At 61.7% G+C, this 18491-nt stretch overlaps 1 protein-coding gene across 1 annotated transcript; it reads right to left on the bottom strand.

Annotated features, from left to right (window-relative positions):
- Window positions 1-1564: 1564 nt before the first annotated feature.
- On the bottom strand, window positions 1565-17118 carry IFNGR2 (interferon gamma receptor 2). Its single transcript, XM_036432768.2, has 7 exons — window positions 16986-17118; window positions 13005-13137; window positions 11990-12198; window positions 6350-6498; window positions 3796-3955; window positions 3291-3448; window positions 1565-2152 (listed from the first exon to the last, which is right to left on the bottom strand). The coding sequence occupies exons 1-7, from the start codon at window positions 17062-17064 to the stop codon at window positions 2000-2002; spliced, it is 1041 nt and encodes a 346-aa protein (XP_036288661.1). The 5' UTR covers window positions 17065-17118; the 3' UTR covers window positions 1565-1999.
- Window positions 17119-18491: the final 1373 nt, after the last annotated feature.

Genomic DNA, 18491 nt, shown 5'->3' with positions numbered 1-18491 from the left:
GAACTCTTCTTTTTTAATATATTTTATTGATTTTTTTTTTTTTACAGAGAGGGAGAGAGCTAGAAAGGTCGATGAGAGAGAAACATCGACCAGCTGCCTCTTGCACACCCCCTACCGGGGATATGCCCGCAACCAAGGTACATGCCCTTGACCAGAATCAAACCCGGGACCTTTCAGTCTGCAGACCAACGCTCTACCACTGAGCCAAACCGGCTTCGGCGGGGCTTGAACTCTTAACCGGCTCCTGCTGCTGCCTACAAGGCCTCCTGGCAGGCTGCACCCGCCCAGCAGGGGGCGCTCTTGTACCTCAAATGATCCCAGGCAGGCCCTTCGTTCACAGCTACTGACTCTTCCACACCTGCGCCCAGCGAGGTGCAGAGGGTGGGTGTCCTTCTACCTCCTGTCACCCAGATGGCAGGACACTGTGCTCGGTTAGAAAGCCAGCCCAGGAGCCCTTCCTCACCAGCTGGACAGACCCCCGAGAGAGAGAGGGGGAGGGGAGAGGGAGGACACCATCAGTTCATGCTTGAAGCTTCATGTCCCCGCAGTCGCTGTCTTCTTCCCATTCGAGGTCAGGCGGCTAGGAGGGGCCTTTCTGAGGCAGACTTTACATCCTGTGTCGCTGTGTGTGTGTGTATGTGTGTGTGTGTGAGCACTGCACATCCCCCTTCTACATGCTGAGTCATAGGAATGAGTCTAACCCGTGTGCTTGGAGCACCGGAGCCGCCAGCAACCCTGCAGTCAGGAGACCCGTGCCGTGGGCATGGGTACTGCCACCAGCTGATTCTCGGTCTGCCCACAGCCCGCCGTGGCCAGCCGTGCGACCATCACAGGGAACGAAGGTGACACGGCTTCTACCGTGTTTCCCCGAAAATAAGACCTACTTACAGGTTTCCTTCTGAGTGAAATATAAGGCATCCCCAAAAAAATAAGGCCCCCCCTTAGACTAAACAGAGATTTGGTCCACTGATTCTTAAAGAAATGGAGTCACAAGAAATTCACCAGGAAATTCAGGAACTGGATTGTTATGATATGTTCCAGAAGATGATGGCATGATTGTCATTGAATAAATGAGTAAATTCTTGATACTGTAGGATTCAGTTTGTCTGGTTTGTGTTGACAACTACCGTACCGTATACAGGTAATAAATTTCCTTTATTTTCATTTAACAATAAATGTGTACCGCATTCTTCTTCACGGAAAAATAAGACATCCCCTGAAAGTAAGACCTAGCGCATCTTTGGGAACAAAAATTAATATAAAACACTGTCTTATTTTCGGGGAGCACTATTAGGTGAAGGGCCATAGGGGGAGAGTCGGAGGGGGAGGGAAGGGGAGTGAGCCTTTGCTGAGGGCTCAGGCCACGCCCTTGGAGGACATGGCCACGCCCCTGGTGACCACAGCCACGCCCGGCCTTGCTACACCTTTCAAGGAACCAGGCAGCCCACACAGGGAGTTCTCGCCACGCTACTGGGTGTACTTGAACCCGAAGGCCAGGTGAGGTAACTTAAAAACGTGAAACTCAGAAAACAGCCAAAAGGGGAAAAGGGGAAAGCTCCTGTATACTTTTTGAAAGCTATACAGTCTTTTATTTCCAGGTTGAAAAAAACCCTAAATTACCAGAAACTATTTACAGGATTAAGCTGTCTTCAGCCGGGGGACCGGCGTGAGGGCGCGGTGTCCCTGCAGGGCTGCCGGGCGGCGAGGACGCGGCAGGCCTGCGGAGTCCAGGGGCGGCTCCTGCCACTTGCTCACAATGAGACAGGCCCTTTTGGTGTTTGAGAGGAGCCATTCTGGGGGATCTGTAGAATCATCCTAGAAAGTCGTCTGATTAGAAACGTCTTAAAGGAAAAAGTAAGCGTGTCTTCCCCAACAAGGCCCGACGGCCCTGCCTGCGCTGGGACGTGGAGTCCTGGGCTTGGGAAGTCCTGAGAGAAGAGGTGGGCGCGGGGGCTGCGGGTCCTGCTCCCACTCCGCAGGCTGGGCCACAGCGTGTGGTTCAAAGTGTTGGGACAGTGTCCCCCGCTTCGGAGGGCGTCCCCGGCTCCTGCTCCAAGGACGAGACTTCGGACACCATGTCCCAGGCATCGTCCTCTGCCGGGCTGTCCTGGTCCAGGGCCTCCAGGATGTGCTGAGCCGGGTCCTTTAAATACTGGGGGAGCGAAACCAACACCAATGAGTGACCGGCTCCAAGCCCAGGCCTCGGGCTCGTCTTGTCGGCACCAGGGCGTGCTACTCAGGTTCACTTCCTAACCTGTCCCCAAGGAACCACCGCCAAACCCGGGCGCCGCCGGCTGGCCGGCCAGACCCTGACGGGACCCAGGGTCCCTCAGGAAGGGGGTCTGCCCGCTGGGCGGGGTGGGGACCATCCCAGCAGGTCTCAGTCTGGTTCCCAGCGAAGGAGCATGCGGGACCTCGGTCAGCGACGGGGAGAGCAGGCTCGCTGGCCGCAGCCAGAAGCAAATACTCTATCAGCTTCTAACCCTACACCGTCCCGACTGACCCATAGGGCCCGGCTGCCTCCCAGAGCCGCTGGGGCGGGGGCGGGGACTGTGCAGGGAAATGAGATTCCCCTCAAGAGCCCCCCAACCCTTTACAGGCCTTTGCCGAACTAGTTACACCCTGGGACCCGGGGTGCAAAGCCCTGTGCTCACAGCGCCGGGCGTTCACTCCGGAACCCCGTGCACACGGCCGGCCCTGAGCACACTTTCCCTCCGGGCCTCTCTCTGCTCCCACCCTGGCCGGGCTCCCCCAGCGTCCCCCCGAAAGCACACGGCGGCTGTGTTGCCGAGAGAAGGCCCTCCTGCCACCAATCTCTTGGCCAGGTTGCCGTTTTGCCTAACCTGGTGCCATTAAAAAAAATTTTTTAACTGTGCTAATATAACCTAAAAACGGTCACCGAACCACTTATGGGCGTGTGGCTTCGCAGTGGTGAGTACACTGACATGGCTGAGCAACACCGCTACCCTCCATCTCACAACTGTCATTTTAAAACCAGAAACTGTCCCCACGGAAGGCAAACTCCCACCCCTGCCAGCCCTGGCACCCGCCCCCCCTCCACTGCCCATGAACTTGAGGACCTGAAGTGCCTCATGGCATGGAGTCACGCGGTTTTTGTCTTTGACCGACCGGCACAATGCCTCCAGCCCGTCCATGCTGCAGCCGGTCGGAAGCTCTGTGGAGGCGTGACGTTCTAGTGTGTGCGTGTCACGTGTTTACTCCTTCACCCTGATGCCAGGGCACGCACCTCTGACTCCAATCCCCGGGTCCCTGGCCGCGCCCACACGTACCTCCTCTATCTGCACCGGGATGCCGGGCGGTGTGTGGAACCAGTACTTGATCAGGCCCCGGAACCGCAGGATGAGGAAGACGCAGGCGCCCGCCAGCCCCGCCAGCCCCAGGAAGGTGGCCGCCGCGACCAGGACGACCCGCTGCAGCCTGGTGGAGGCTGGGAGAGGACAGAGGTCAGCGAGAGGGGCAGCCGTGACTCCATCATGGGGTCATGTTCTCCTGTCCCCGGGGACCGGCACAGGGGCCCTCCCGCCGCCCTATCTGCTCCAGGGCCTAGTGAGGCAGCCTCACACCAAGCCAAGGCTGGGGCATGGCCGTGGTCACCGGGGCGTGGCCGTGTCCGCCAAGGGCGTGGCCTGAGAGCCCTCAGCACAAGCTCGCTCCCCTCCACTCCCCTCCCCTCCAGCTCTCCCCCGACTATGGCCCTTCACCTAACAGTGCTCCCTGATGTCACTATTTCAGGGGCGTCCTTTCCCGGCTCAGAGGGCCCGGAACACATCTCACCGTCCGCTGCTGTCTGGTGACAGGAGACGTTGCTTGCGAGCCCGGGTCTGTCGAGGTCCTGGGCCTTCCAGAGCAGGTGCGCCTGCACCCGGAGGCAGTACTGGCTCAGCGGCTGCAGGTCCCGCAGCACGATGGAGCTGTCCCGGTAGGGGCCCCTCACCTGCGGGACACGGGGTGTGAGCGACTGACCCCGACCCACAGCCGGGGGTCCTCAGCCTCACGGAGAACCACGGCTCTGAGCGCCCCTGGCCGGCAGCGGGCAGGTTGTGGGTTTTGGAGGTAAAATCAGCTTTATTGGAATTTTACTTGTGAGTAATTTGAGAGATTTTTAAGCGTAAATTTGATATAAAACATTTTACCTTATAAGTTGATTCCAGTACATAATCCCAAGGAGAATGTTTTTACTACATTCTTATTTTTCAATTTCCAAATTAAGATGATAAAAAGCAAATAACGTGTGGAGTTGTGCTTATTGTGAGTGGTTATGGCACTGTGGTTAGAAACCCTACGTTTTCTGGCTTTAAATACCCACCATCAGCCCACAAGACACCACTCCCTGCAGCTCGCACGAGCGGAGAAAGAGCGGTGCTGGGCGGGCCGAAGGCAGGTGGGGAGGCTCAGCCCAGGGAGGCGGCGAGCAGGGCAGAGTTCGAGCCCCCGTGTAAGGCGGCTCGTCAGCAGCGGAAGCCCCGCAGGGAGAGGACTGAGGATGGTGCCCGGCTTCGGGGCTGCTTCTGACCGAGAGGTCTCCGGGCCATCGAGACTCATAAACCCACCAACCGGGGCCCCCGGGCGCTCCCCGCGTCCAGAATGCCATTCTCTCCTTTAAAAGGAGCGTTTTGTAGTCGGTGGTTAGTCTAATCTAGATACTCTGAGTTAGTCAACAGAGAAAAATCCTTCTGGGAAAAATGTGCCTCTAGTGCCAACCTGCTTCGAGTTTTAATGGAACGTGGCCGGGCTGCCCACCCGCAGGCCCCCACACCTGGCCCTCGTCATCTGGCTCCTCCTGGCCCCGGACAAGGCTGTCCGCCCCCCAGGCAAGGGGAAAAGGACGGGCCTCCGTGGGACACCGTCCATGGCGCCGCCTCTGGCTCAGACACAGCGGACGCTCGGCAGCCATTTGGAACGGGCGACCCCGGCTCAGGCCAGGGAGAGCGCTGCTATGGCGCTGAGTGCAAGAAGCAGGTCCTTCCCTCGGGCACAGGCCACCACCCACGTTAGAGGGCAGAGAGGGACGGCATCGTTTACGAGCAGCAGGGGACAGTGAGCTTTAACCCATTTCTCCGGTTAGTGCTGCCGGCTGCCGGGCGTGGGGGAAAGCTGCTCTGATGCCACACAGAGCGCCATTGAGGTCTGTCAGCAGCCAGGCGGGCATTTCCAATGCAGAACATGGGCTGCAGAGAAAAGCTGGTGTTCAGGCAGGAGCCGCTGCCAGGGGAAGGCCTGCCGCCCTGGCTGGCCCTGGCTGCCCACATGGCTGGCCCTGGCTGGCACCAGCCTGGTGCTCGGCGGCCCCGCCCCCACAGCCGGCAAGGGAGGCGGTGGGGCGTGGCAGCTGGACCCTGCTTTCCTGCTGCGCCCGCAGCTCCGGCCCCCGGCACAGCCCGGGGGAAGATGACACGGACGGTGCATCTGAGACGCGGGCCCGTGCCAGGCGCGAAGAAAGCCTGGTAAACAGCTCTCGCCGTGAAACTGTGACCATGCTGGAACCGGGAAATGGCGACTTTACACAGACAGGGGCCTCATCGAGTGCACCGCGGCGGCCGGGCACCGGGATGAGGAGAGCCGAGAGCCGCCTCCTCTGCCCGCACCACCCAGCAGTGACCACGCTCAGCCTGACCCCTGTCCACGGATCCCCGGCCCCAGGCCCTCGTCACGTGAGTTTCTGGCGGATCCAGCATGCCCAGGTCCCCTGAGGGCCGCCTTCTCCCGTCGACTGTCCCGTCCCCCCAGGACGCTCCCTCCCCATGGACGCTCCCGTGCTCACACGAGCCTCTCTGCAAACCGTTCACACCTGGTGGCTGGCGTGGTGGATTCCGTGTCGAGACTGACCCAAACCCCAGAGCGTGGCACAGGCGCCACCAGCCTGGGCCCCGGGGGCCGGGAGCACGTGACTCGGACAGAGGGACCCCGTAGGGCGGGAGGGAGCAACAGGCCTGCAGGAGGCGGAGCAGAGCTGGCTCCGATCTCGGGCCAGGGAGGCATGGGGCAGCGGTCCTCATCCATTTTCTTTCTAATCCTCACCGAGGACATTTTCCCACTGATTTCAGAGAGAGTGGGAGAGAGGGAGAGACAGAGAGAAACACCGATGCAAGAGAAACACACCGATTGGCTGCCTCCTGCACGCACCCCGACCAGGGCCTGGGCCGGGGAGGAGTCTGCAACCCAGGAATGTGTCCTTGACCTGAATTGAACCAAGGATGGTCCGCAGGCTGCCGCTCTACCCACTGAGCCATACGGGCCAGGGCTGTCCTTGCCATTTTACTGTCTACATTCTTTCCCTCTATCAGGTACTCCAAGCAAAGAAAATAAAAGTATCTGAAAATGCGCTTGCCTGTGGGTTTCCGTCCTTTTCCCAGTAATGGATGTAATACTGAAACGTGACCATGGAGAGGTCCATGATGGTGAAGGGCGGGGACAGCTTGATGACCAGGGAGCCTTCTCCTGGGGTCACCCAGATGTGTCTTGGAGGCCCAATGGTCACTGAAACAGAATCACAAACAGAACAAAGCTATGTAAGTATACACACACGTCACACTGCATTATGTATCTCTGCATGTATGCAATGCTGCATATATGGCCTGCACGCGCACACACACCCGTTTACATGTGCATTCGGGTTCACTGGAGGCTGCTCCGGCACGAGACCCACTCCGAGGCTGCAGGGCAGGGAGCAGCTCCAGGGAAGGGCCCGCGCCGGCCACACGGCCCCCCAGTCTCTCCGGTCCCCCCGGGAGGCGCGCAGGTGCCAGCGGCCGTGACCCATGTTGGCAGGCACTGGAGCCCCTTATCTTAATAGCCCCAGAGCCAGTACCTCTTATCTTTTTATTTTATTACTAGAGGCTCAGGGAGTGGTGTGTCCCTCAGCCCAGCCTGCACCTTCTTGCAATCTAGAACCTTCCTGGGAATGTCAGACTGCTGGATCGGGCCTAAACCAGCAATTGGACATCCCTCTCGCAATCTGGGACCGCTGGCTCCTAACCGTTCGCTCTGCCTGCCTGATCACCCCTAACCATTCACCTGCCTGCCTGGTTTTCCTTCTAAAACTCAAGCTGCTTTTTTTATTTTTAATATAGTTCTTTATTTTATTTTAAAAGTCACCCTTCTTGAGGACGTGAGGCATTTAACATTATTCCATATTCCTTACAGCGAGCTAAGCATGGTAAACACGGCAGATTCTAAATACTTATGGGCTTCCACACAAACACTTTTTAACTAGGAATGCTGTAATAGGCAGCCTCCAAAAGCTTGAACTGGAAAACCTAAAGTGGAGTCTCAGATTTCAGACATCAGATGCTGTTAGCAGGATCTCTGTCCCAATTGAACTCTGACTCTGAGCTCTCAATGATCTGGACAAACCGCCCTTCACTGTCCCCAAAGTTTCTTACTCGTCACTATCCCATTTTCCTTTTTTTTTAGTTCAATGTTTTATATCCACATTAGTGTCAACATACCATACAGACCCAACTGCCAGCCTAGCTGGGCAGGCAGAAGGGTGTCCATGGCAGCATAGAAAACAGCGATTCTTGTCCCCAAAGAGGAGAAAATGGGTTTACAGTCAAGTAAACAAAATCAGGGCCAACATGTTTAAGAAGCTTTGACGCTGCATCGAGCGGAGGTGCTGTGGGCAGCCTGCGTCTCGGCTGGCCCGGCGGCAGCCTCGGCTCCCGGGAAGCCTGGGGTCAGACAGGGCCCAGCTCTGGAGGCGTTTTAATGGTTTTGCTTTTGGGAGGAGGGCTTCTGGGCAGCAGCTCCAGGTGGGAGGTTTCACTCCAGGGTTTGGACGGGAAGTTGGGTCTGTGGGGCGGGACCAGCTGAGGTTCCTTCCTGCCTTGACCCCAGGTCTGTGGTTTAAAACTCAGGGCGCCAGGCAGGGCTCCGCACCCCAGGGTCTGTGTAAACACGGAGGCACGGCAGAGGGAGTGGGGACTGCAGAAATTGGTGCCCATGGGGAAAGGGGGCATGGGGTGGGGTATGTCTTTTTTTATATATATTTTATTGTCTACATTCTTTCCCTCTATCAGGTACTCCAAGCAAAGAAAATAAAAGATTTTTACAGAGAGGAAGGGAGAGGGATAGAGAGCTAGAAACATCGATGAGAGAGAAACATCGACCAGCTGCCTCTTGCACACCCCCTACTGGGGATGTTCCCGCAACCAAAGTACATGCCCCTGACCGGAACCGAACCTGGGACCCTTCAGTCTGCAGGCCGACGCTCTATCCACTGAGCCACACCGGTTTCGCCTGGAGGAGGAGGAATGTCTTCTAACAGAGACTTAGAGGTACAGAGACTCAGAGAGACAGAGATGGGGATAGGAGTGACAGGACGTGAGAGGCTCAGAGAAAGCGAGCGAGCGAGCGAGAGAGACGGACAGAGACAGACGGGGTCCTGCTCTGAGTCAGGCGCTGGGGGCGCGGGGGTGTGCAGGGTGACGTGAGGGCGTCGTTCTGTGCAAGGGGAGGGTGCGGCCACGCAGCAGCAGCTCCCAGGGACCCGCACGGGCTGCGGGGCTCCCAAAGGCCGGGCGGGCGGCGGCTGCTCTCCCGGTGAGGAAGGACGCCCGCGGGCGGCGGGTCTGGCACACCGGGTTCGCGTCCCCGGGGGGGGGGGGGGAGGCCATCCGCATCCTCCATCGGCGCACACTGGGCTCCGGGCTCCTCGTGAGGCCTGGCTGCAGGCCGTGCCTGTGGTCACCGATCTCATCGATGTCCGGGTTGTCCGAGGCCTGTGACCCAGGCCTGTGCCCGCAGCTCTGCTCCCCTCCCGGGCTCTCGGGGCTCCGCACCTCGTCCTGTGCCTCAGCCGGAAGCTGCCGGCGCCCCCGCCGCAGCTCGCGGAGGCGATGAGGCGACGTGCTCTCCTCGCAGAGCCGGCGCCGGCGGCCCTCGTGCCCCTCACACCGGGGTAACCAGCTCATTCTTCCGCCGGGAACAGCGACCCTCACAGGACGTCACTTCCCGCCGGAACCACGTGCAAACACCGCGAGACGAGGACCACGGGCTGGCTGTGCGCATGCGTAGTAACAGGCTCACGTTCCCGCCGGCGCCAGGCGTCCTCCCCGACCCCACAATCCCCTGCGCGCCCACTTCCGGTTCCTCCGCCTTCGCCTCTGGGGCGTCTTCCCCGCGCCGCCCGCCCAGGGCCTCGGGCCGAGGCGGGTTGTTTGGCGCGGTCGGCTGTTTGCCGTCGAGAAGCTGTGAGGTCTGGGGAGCACGCCGTCCCGGGCGCCCCAGGAGCAGCCGCCCCTGCAGCCCACTCCCGCCCGCCGTGAGGACGGTAGGTGCGAAGCCGTTTTCCCAGCGGACCTTCCTCCTCCTTCCCAGCTCCCTCCAGACCTCCTCCTCCCGACCCCAACCCCAGGCCCTGCAGCCCTCCCCCCATCTCTTCCACTTTCCCCATCCAACTCGCACCCTATCTGTCGCGTTGCCTTGGGGCGCCCCTAACTGCTCCCGGGGCCGCCTGGTGTTCTGGTCTCTGGTCGTCTGGTCGGTCCAGTAGCTGGCTTTTTACATGGAGAGTGGTGGTTTTGTTAATCCTCACCGAGGATACTCCCCCATTGATTTTGTAGAGCACATGTGTCAAACACAAGGCCCGCTGGCCAAATCCGTCCCGCCAGGCCTTGCAATGTGGCCCGCACCGCGCTGTCATCACTGCACTCCGCTGCGTTTCCATCACAATGACAGTTTATGACTGTTCAGTAAACCATTCGGCCCGCGATTTAGGCTGGATTTTAGATTTTAGCCCCTTCTCTGATTGAGTTCGACACCCCTATTGTAGAGAGTGGAAGGGAGGGGGAGAGACAGGAACATCCAGTGAGAGACATCCATTGGTTCCTCCTTCCCCTGACTGGGACTGGGGATCCAGCCTGCAACCGAGGCGCGTGGCCTTGACTGGAATTGAGCTCAAGGACCCCAGTCCTCGGGGTGACGCTCTATCCACTGAGCCAGCCCGGCTAGGGCGAGACCTCTTCTCATCACTCCACAAACTACCGCCCAGAGTCCCCGCCCCGTTCCCAGGAACACTGCGCCCAGCGGAGGCCACTGCAGGCCGTTCAGGCTGAAAGGCGGTCCCAGCCGGGCCACGCTGCCCACAGCAATGCCACCAGGCTCCTGGCAGACACGCCGCCTTGATCAGGTTCCAGAGAAGCCGAGAGGAGGGCTAACCACGGTCCTGTTTTCATGCGGCAGAAAAGGTCTCGGTGGCCCTTCCCTACTGTGTACACCTTGTTATGTAACCACACCCGCCCTTAAACCCTCTTGTCTCCCAGCTTATCATGATCCAGAGTCCAAATATCACTGAGACACGCTACCTCCAAAGTCTACTTGTCAAGGCTTTTCATGCACTTCCCAGGCCAGCCAGGCCCCGACTCGTGTGCTATAAATGAATGACATCACCATCAAGTAAGCATTTAATCTGTGCAGTTTGGCCGGTGAGCTCAGTGGTTAGAACCTCGAGGGCACACTAAAGAGTTTTGGGGTTTGATTCCTGGTCAAGGGTACACTCCTGGGTTGTAGGTGCATGTGGGAGGCAACCAACCGATGTCTCTCCCCCTACCCCCCATCTCCTTCCAACTCTCTGAAAAAGCAATGGAAAAGTATCCTCAGGTGAGGGCTAACGAGGTGGTGCGCGATGGGCTGTGGCTATACGGCCGGACAGCTTCCCTTTTACAGAGCAATGGCGGGAGTCCGGGACCCGCAGGGGCAGCCGCTGCTCGGGCTCCCTCTGCAAGGCAGTCTCTAGACTTCCGTGACTTCCCCACGGGCGAGGCGTGGGGCCTGGGAGCCCGGAGCAGGCACTTCATCGCTGCATGTCAGCGCCCACAGACCCGCCCTTCTGCAGGGCGTCCCCACCTGGATCCTGACACCAGCTGACCAGCCGTCCCCTGAGGGACCGGGCTTCCCTCCGCGCTGACCACCGGGGTGGCTGTGCGCAGCAAAGGCCGTGTCCTGACCGACGACACACCCAGCAGCGTGGACGTGCACGTGTCCCCAGACCGCACAGCGGCCACTGGAGGGTTCCCCACGGCCAGCAGGGATCGGAGCCAGGGACGGCCAGCGGCAGAGCTGGGGTGTGCACAGTCTGCGTGGCGCCAGCTCCGTCCCCTCTAGTCACCTGCTCGCTCATCCGCCTCCACCCGGGGGGACAGCAGCGATGGGACCGGCTGGCCCCTGCACGGCCCACACTGGGGGCCCACAACCCAGCATGTGCCCTGCCCGGGAATCGAACCCTGACCTCCTGCTTCCTAGGTCGATGCTCAGCCACTGAGCTGCACCGGCTGGGCCTCTGCATTATTTTGATCGAGTCTCAGACATTGCATCATCTTGTCTGGACTTGAGCTTCAGTAGGATCCCTAAACAACAGAACCCATTTAAAAACACAAATACCATTGTAACTAGCAGTAAGGGCCTAACTATCAGCAGCTGTCTAGGCGGTGGTCCCTCCTCAAGGAGACGTCCGGGCCTCAGTCACCTCCATGCTTTGTGCCTCCTGAGCCGCAGCCCCCGAGTGGGAAACGAGCTGGGAGCTCGCGTTTCCGTCCGTCAGTAACAGCCTCCCTGCCTGTGCCACGCGCCAGGCGCTGTTCCTGCGGATTAGTCTTTCTAGAGCATAGAGGAAGCCGCCAGGATGGAGGGAGGCCGTGCAGCCACACGCCAGTGTGCGCCGGACGAGGCCAGCACACCGCTCAGCGAGGCCGGGCAGGCCCAGCCTCTGCAGACGGCCCGATGCAGAGAATGCAGCGAGCTAGAAGCCGGTGTGGCTGCGTCCCAATAAAACCTCGTTTATAAAAACAGGCGGTGGGCCGGCAGTAGTCTGGGCGGCCAGGCCCCGGGTTTGCCCATCACCGCCAGGACCTGGGTGTGCCCGGGTGCCCGCCTCTTTGCTGTGGTTCAGGAGAGGCAGGCCGGCGGCACGTGGAGCCAGCGCCGCTCGGCAGAGAGGGACCGGACCCGCGGGGGCTCTGCCGGCACTTACCGTTGCGGTAGTGCTGGAACCAGGGCGCCGAGGCCCAGGCGGAGACGCGCCCCGGCAGCTCGGCCCGGACGCGCAGGGACACGTTGAAGTAGGGCAGGAAACCCGGGGACAGGCTGGGGGCGGTGAAGTCACACTCGGTCGCAGTGATCTTGGAGCAGTTCACCCCGACGCTGCTCAGCGTGACGTCGGACCACTCGCGGCTGCTGGGGCTGAACAGAAACCGGAAACCGAGCTCAGCGGCCAGAAACCGCTCTCCTGGTGCATGGCCCTCCGGGGCGGGTGTGTGTGATCGCAAGCCACACGTCTGCCCGTGACCCAGCAACTCTCCGCCTACCCAACAGGTGTACGACCTTCACAGTCACTCTTAGGTTTCACCCCCAAACCCCGTACCATCACAGTCACCCCCTCCGCCCCAGGCCATCACTGACCCACTTCCTGCCTGTGGGGCCACAGCCATAACTGATGTTCGGCTGACATTCACATGACCTGGTTTGTGAACACACACTCAGGCGTATAGCATCATGGACACAGGTTTTAATGCGCTGGGTGGAGGTGGAGGTGGAGGTGGAGGTGGGGGCGGTGGCTGTATTCCCACCCAGGTGCGAGCACTGTGGACGTTTCTGTGGCTCTGAGTGGACAGGAGGCCAGTGAGGGCCCCCCGCCCCCCCCACCCCGTACCCACCAGCCCCGTCCAAGCCCCCGGGGTGGGACCGTTTCGTTCACGTGGTTTATCGGGTCTCATAAAAGGGCTCAGCTAATAGCGGTCACCGATTGGTAACAACGAGGACCTGTGCTTGCCTTCCGTTCCCTGGAACCAGTGAGTCACCCGCCACACCGAGAGGCCATGTGGTTAGACAGCGGGCTCTCTGGTGCGGGTGAGGTGGGGCCTCTGACCTTGCAGGTCCGGCAGCCCGAGCGGATGCTGTGCTCCGAGGGCTGGCTCCAGTCCTGCCGGAGGCGTACGCGGTGGCCCAGAGCCCTCAGCCCCCCCAGACCCCACAGAAGATCCGCTTACTATTTGAACTGCACCTGGTACACCACCGGCCCCACCTCGTGGCTCAGCGGCCCCGGCTCCCAGCCCAGGACCTGCTCCGTGTTGTACAGGCGGATCTTCAGGTTCTGAGGCGCAGGCAGCTGGGAGGGAGGGTCTGGAGGGGGACCCAGGACAGGAGGTGGGGAGAAAAGAGGACAAAGAAGACAAACCAGTTATTGTACAAACATATTGAAAGCACGCTGTCGGTTTGTCCCAGCTGAGAAACGGCATTGCCCCTCTCCCCATGACCAGAGATGGCACTGCCGACCGGTCCCCGGGGAAGGAGGCCCTCCTCGCAGGCCCTGGGCTAGGAGTCTGGCTGGCCTGGGATGCCTGCCTGTTCCAGCGAGTGTGTGACTGGAGAGGGAGAGGGAGAGAGACAAACATCAGTGATGAGAGAGATCAGCTGCCTCCAGTACACCACCTACTGTAGATCGAGCCCACAACCCTTCAGCCCTAGGCTGATGCTCTACCCACTGGACCACACGGCCCCGGCCCTGCCCACCAGTTTACACGGCCCATGTCCATGGCAGAGCCTCCTCTGACTGAACCAGCAACACGCCTCCTCCTCTCCAGCAGCCATCCCCCTCCTGCTTGCCCGTGGGCTGCTGACCCCGTCCGATCAGTGGGGTGAGCCTACCCCTCGCAGACTCTCACACCTCCGTGTCCTGCCTCTTACTTTCTGATGCTGACACGCATCGCCACCAGCCACCCCGACTGCGCTCAGCTCCGGAGGCCGAGGTCAGACAGGCCGCGGGGCGAGGTGCGTGGAGCTGGTTCCCTCTAAGGTTCTCGGGGAGGAAGGGGCCTCGCCCTGTGCCAGCGCGTGCTGCCCCCCCCCCCCCACCCGCCTCAGCCCTGCTCGCTGGCCTCCCTCTTCCTCCTTCCAAGGACCTGTGAGTCTGTAGGGCCAAGAGAGCCCAGTGTTCCAGGTCTCTCTCTCTCTCTCTCTCTCTCTCTCTCTCTCTCTCTCGCACACACACCTGTCCTGGGACCTTTAAGGTGACCACATCTTGTGAAGTCCCGTTGGCCGCGGAGAGGAACTGCCCAGGACATCCCGGGCCATGCTCTGCCTGGCCACCTCCGCCCTCGGCCTTCCCCTGGCGCCCTGACGCCCCAGACCAGCAGCTAAGACGGGAGCCCGGGCGGGCGGTGCAGAGGGGCCAGGGCCGGGGGAGCCTCCACTCTCCCAGCTGCTGAGGGGTGCGAGGGGACCCAGTTTTGCTCCTGCGGTGGAGGTTCTTGGAACCCCCTCACCACACTCAGAGGAGAAGCTGTGTTTCCAGGGAAGCACCGGCCTGTCTCAACCGCACGCCTCGATCCCCGCACCCTGCCCAGCCCAGGCCCCTCACTCCGTGTCAGCCTGCGTGGCCTCCCTGCATCGACCTGACCTGGGTTCACACCCCCCACAGCACCAAGGGTCCCGGTCTGGGCACGCACAGGAGGCAACCAATCAGTGTCTCCTCCCTTCCACTCTGTCTAAAAATCAATCAATGGGAAAATATCCTCTGAAAAGGATTAACAACAACAGCAGCAAAAGGCTATCCTGGGTGTCAACAGCAGTTTTTTGTTTTTCAAAGATAACTGTATTGATTTCAGAGAGGAAGGGAGAGGGAGAGAGAAACATTAATGAGAGACACTGATCGGCTTCCTCCTGCACCCCCCCCCCCCTGCTGGGGATGGAGCCCCAAGCTGGGCCCGGACCGGGAATCCACCCCTGACCTCCTGGTTCCTAGGTCAGCACTCAACCACCGAGCCTCGCCGTTGGGGCTTACCAGCACAGTTTAACACACTTCACACACAGATAATAAAATACAGTGCAATTTCATTAAAACTGTTTAATCTTGACAACTGACGATCCTTCAGGCTGTTGACATCCGTGAGCCATATGGTGACTACAATCAGAACCATCAGCCCCTGCAGGCCAGAGGTCAAAACAAAACCGGCGTCCCCAGCCATAGACAGGCCAGAGGTCAAAACAAAACCGGCGTCCCCAGCCATAGACAGGCCAGAGGTCAAAACAAAACCGGCGTCCCCAGCCGTAAGCAGGAAGGAAGCTGCTGCTCTGGTGCCACTGGGCGGCTTATTTACAGACCCCTGGCCTCTACACAAAAAGGGGGCTTTGGTCTCCTAGGGCGGAAACGGGCTGTTACCCACCGCAGAGGGGGCTGGGAAATTAAGAAAGGATGTATGTGTGCGAAGCCGAAGCCCTGCCTGCCCAGGAGAGCGGCCCCACAAATGGTCATCCCATCGTGTACAGCGTGCGCCCCCACCCCCAGGCGTTCCGGCTGCTGAGAGCGGCATCGGGAGTGCATGGGGAGCGTGTGGTGCAGACTCGTCTGCGGTGGTTTCTGTCGCTGGGGCGCTGCCGTCTCTCCTGCCGCCTTGTAGGAGCTTTGTGTGGTCAAGCCAGCGTCACGGAATTCCCCCACAGCCCGGCCATCCATGGCAGTCAGCAGCCGCTCAGGCTGTGCAGCCAGAGGCCCCCTGATCACAGCGCTCGGCTCCAGAGTGGGTGACTCACCCACTTCAGTGTGTGCTCCCAGCAACTGCCCCGCTGGAAGCGGGGTGGGGCCTTTTTTCTGCCAAGGGCCATTTGCATATTTATAACATCATTCGTGGTCAGCAAACCGCCTCTAGAGCGGCTCTGGCCCCTTGAGTGTGGCTCCTCCACAAAATACCACACCTGGGCGAGTCTATGTTGAAGAAGTGGCGTTAGAAGAAGTTTAAGTTTAAAAAATGTGGCTCTCCAGAGAAAGGTCAGTCGTCGTACTGTTGGTATTTGGCTTTGTATTTGGACGGATGAGTTTGCCAACCACGGGCTTAAGAGAATCACTTAATGTAAATCTATGCTCTGAAAAAATCCGGATTTATTGCATTTCAAGTCTGCTTCCAGTTGCTTTGGCAGGGCCAGGCCCAGTGTTTCTTGAGCCTTATATGTACTGACCTTGACTTAAATTGGGTCAGGGCCAATATGTGACGTATTATCCCTAAAACAACCCTCAGGGGGAGATAGTATAAGTCTCCCTTTAAAAAATTTGTTTCCAGCCGAAACCGGTTTGGCTCAGTGGGTAGAGCATCGGTCTGAGGACTCAAAGGTCCCAGGTTCGATTCCGGTCAAGGGCATGTACCTCGGTTGCAGGCACATTCCCAGTAGGGGGTGTGATGGAGGCAGCTGATTGATGACTCTCTCTCATCGATGTTTCTATCCCTCTCTCTTCCTCTCTGTAAAAACTCAATAAAATATATATTTTTAAAAAATTTGTTTCCAATACCCTTTTTAATTTTTTATATATTTACTGGTTTCAGAGAGAAAGGAAGAGGGAGAGACAAACATCAACGATGCGATCATTGATCAGCTGCCTCCTGCACGCCCCCTACTGGGGATGGAGCCCGCAACCCGGGCCTGTGCCCTTGACGGGAATGGAACCTGGACCCTTCCGTCCTCTGGACGCCGCTCCACCCACTGGGCCACACCAGCCAGGGCCCCAGTACTCCCACTTCCCCCTTTTCTCCCCCATAAAACAACTCATGGCTCCCGCGGGACACGGTGCCCGCGGGCAGTGTGGGCGGCACTCTGCCGTCACTGCCCCCGGCCCCGGGCACAGGCCGGGCGGCGGCCCCCAGAGCCCCCTGCCCGCCCGGCCGCCCCCGGGCCCCACTGCGGGCCGCTTCCGGGCCGGGAGCCGGGGCCCCCACCCACCCGCGGCCTCTCCGGCGCCCGGCCCCCGCCGCCCCGCGGCCCCCGCGGCCTCTCCGGCGCCCGCTCAGCCCGGTCCGCGCCCCGGGCGTCCCCGGGCTCCGGCCTGGGCCCCGCCGCCGCCCGCCCGCCCGCCCGCCGGGGCCCGGCCTCCTCTGTTCCCGGAGCGGATCGGCTCCCGCGCCCCGCCGGACCCGGAACTCCCCGCCGCCCGCCCTGCCGCCCCCGATCCGGCCCCGCCGCGCTCCCGGGCCGGGCCTCACCTGCCGGGGCCGCGGAGCGGAGGACGAGGAGGACGAGGAGGAGCGGCAGCGGCAGCCGGAGCCACAGCCGCGGCCGCATGGCGCTCCGGGCGCCCGGGCTCCCCGCCGCGGGGTCCGGCGCTCCGGTCGCGGCGGCCCGGAGCGCCGCCCCGGCCTCCGCCCCCGCCCCGCCCCATCCCTGTCGCTCCAGACAAAACCGCCAACGAACACGATGCAACCCCCCCCGCCCCCCCCCGCCTGCCCTCCGCCCCGCCCTGCCCTCCGGCCTCCGCCCTAGCCCTCCCCCTCCCCCCGCCGCCCCCCGCCCCCCGCCCCGCCCCCCGCCCGTTCTCTCTCCCCGCCCCCGCCCTCCCCCCGCCCCCGACCCCCCGCCCCGTTCCTCCGCCCCGCCCCCCCCCCGACCCCCCTCCGCCCCCCGCCCCGCCCCGCCCCGCCCCGCCCTGCCCGCCCCCCTCCGCCCTCCGCCCCCCGCCCCCGCCGCCCCCGCCCCGCCCTTCCTCCCCCCCCCCCCCCCGCCCCCGCCCCGCCCACCCCCCCCGCCCCCGCCCCCCCCCCCCCCCTCCACCCCCCCGCCCTCCGCCCCGCCAGCTCTCCCTCCCCGCCACGCCCGCCCCCTACCCCCCGCGCCCTCCGCCCCCCCCCCGCCGCCCCGCCCCTCCCTCCCCCCCGCCGCTCCTCCCTCCCCCCCCCCCTCCCCTCCTCCCCCCCGCCCCTCGCCCCTCCGCCCCGCCCCCCCCTCCTCTGCCCCGCCGGCCTCCTCCTCCGCCCCCCCCTCCGCCCCGCCCGTCCCCCCCTCCCCCCGCCCCGCCAGCTCTCCCCCCCCCCCGCCCCCCTCCCCTCCGCCCCCCCTCCGCCGCCCCCCGTTCTCCCTCCCCCGCCCCCCCCCTCCGCCCCCCCCCCTCCCACCCCCCGCCCCGCCCCGGCCTCCGCCCCCGCCCCGCCCCCCCCACGTTCGCCCTCCCCGCCCTCCGCCTCCCGCCCGTCCTCCTCCTCCGCCCCCCCGCCCCTCCCTCCGCCCTCCCCCCTCCGCCCCGCCCTCCGCCCCGGGGCTTCCCGCAGCGCCGCTCCCCGGGCTTCCCCGCCTCCCTCCCTCCGGCGCCCCGGCCACCCTGGGGGGGACCCCAAACCCTGCGTCTCTTTCCTTTTTCTTTTTAAAATACACTTTATTGAGTATCGCGAGAGGCGGGGCTCGGGTTCGGGGTCGCCCGGGCGGCTGGGTGGAGAGGCACCTGAGCCAGCGTGGCTGCGGGAGGTTCCCGGACACCGCCCTCCTGAGGCTGGAAAGAACCCTTTTCCCCGGATCGTGTTCCCTGCCTCCGATGCAAGCCTTTTTCCGGGCTGCCCTTGTCCACTTTCAGCCTCAGGGACCCCTCAGGACAGCCTCCTGTCTCCAAGATCCTTTTTCTTACGAAACTCTGAGACCGTGACACTGAAGGGTAAATAGGACAAGTGAAGCATTGCTTTAATTTAAAAAAAATCCAAGGCTCGAGCCCTGGCCGGGTTCGC

This window comes from Pipistrellus kuhlii, unplaced genomic scaffold (genome assembly GCF_014108245.1).
Source record: "Pipistrellus kuhlii isolate mPipKuh1 unplaced genomic scaffold, mPipKuh1.p scaffold_m20_p_118, whole genome shotgun sequence".
Taxonomy (NCBI): domain Eukaryota; kingdom Metazoa; phylum Chordata; class Mammalia; order Chiroptera; family Vespertilionidae; genus Pipistrellus; species Pipistrellus kuhlii.
Note: the sequence above shows the minus strand (reverse complement) of the source record. Positions and strands in the feature narration are given on the sequence as shown.

Coding starts and splice junctions, on each gene's coding strand:
- IFNGR2 (XM_036432768.2), bottom strand. CDS start 17,064: ATGCGGCCGCGGCTGTGGCTCCGGCTGCCGCTGCCGCTCCTCCTCGTC. Junction 6,499..11,989: donor GTTCCAGCACTACCGCAACG/GTAAGTGCCGGC, acceptor ATTCTGTTTCAG/TGACCATTGGGCCTCCAAGA. Junction 3,449..3,795: donor TCACCAGACAGCAGCGGACG/GTGAGATGTGTT, acceptor GTCCTCTCCCAG/CCTCCACCAGGCTGCAGCGG.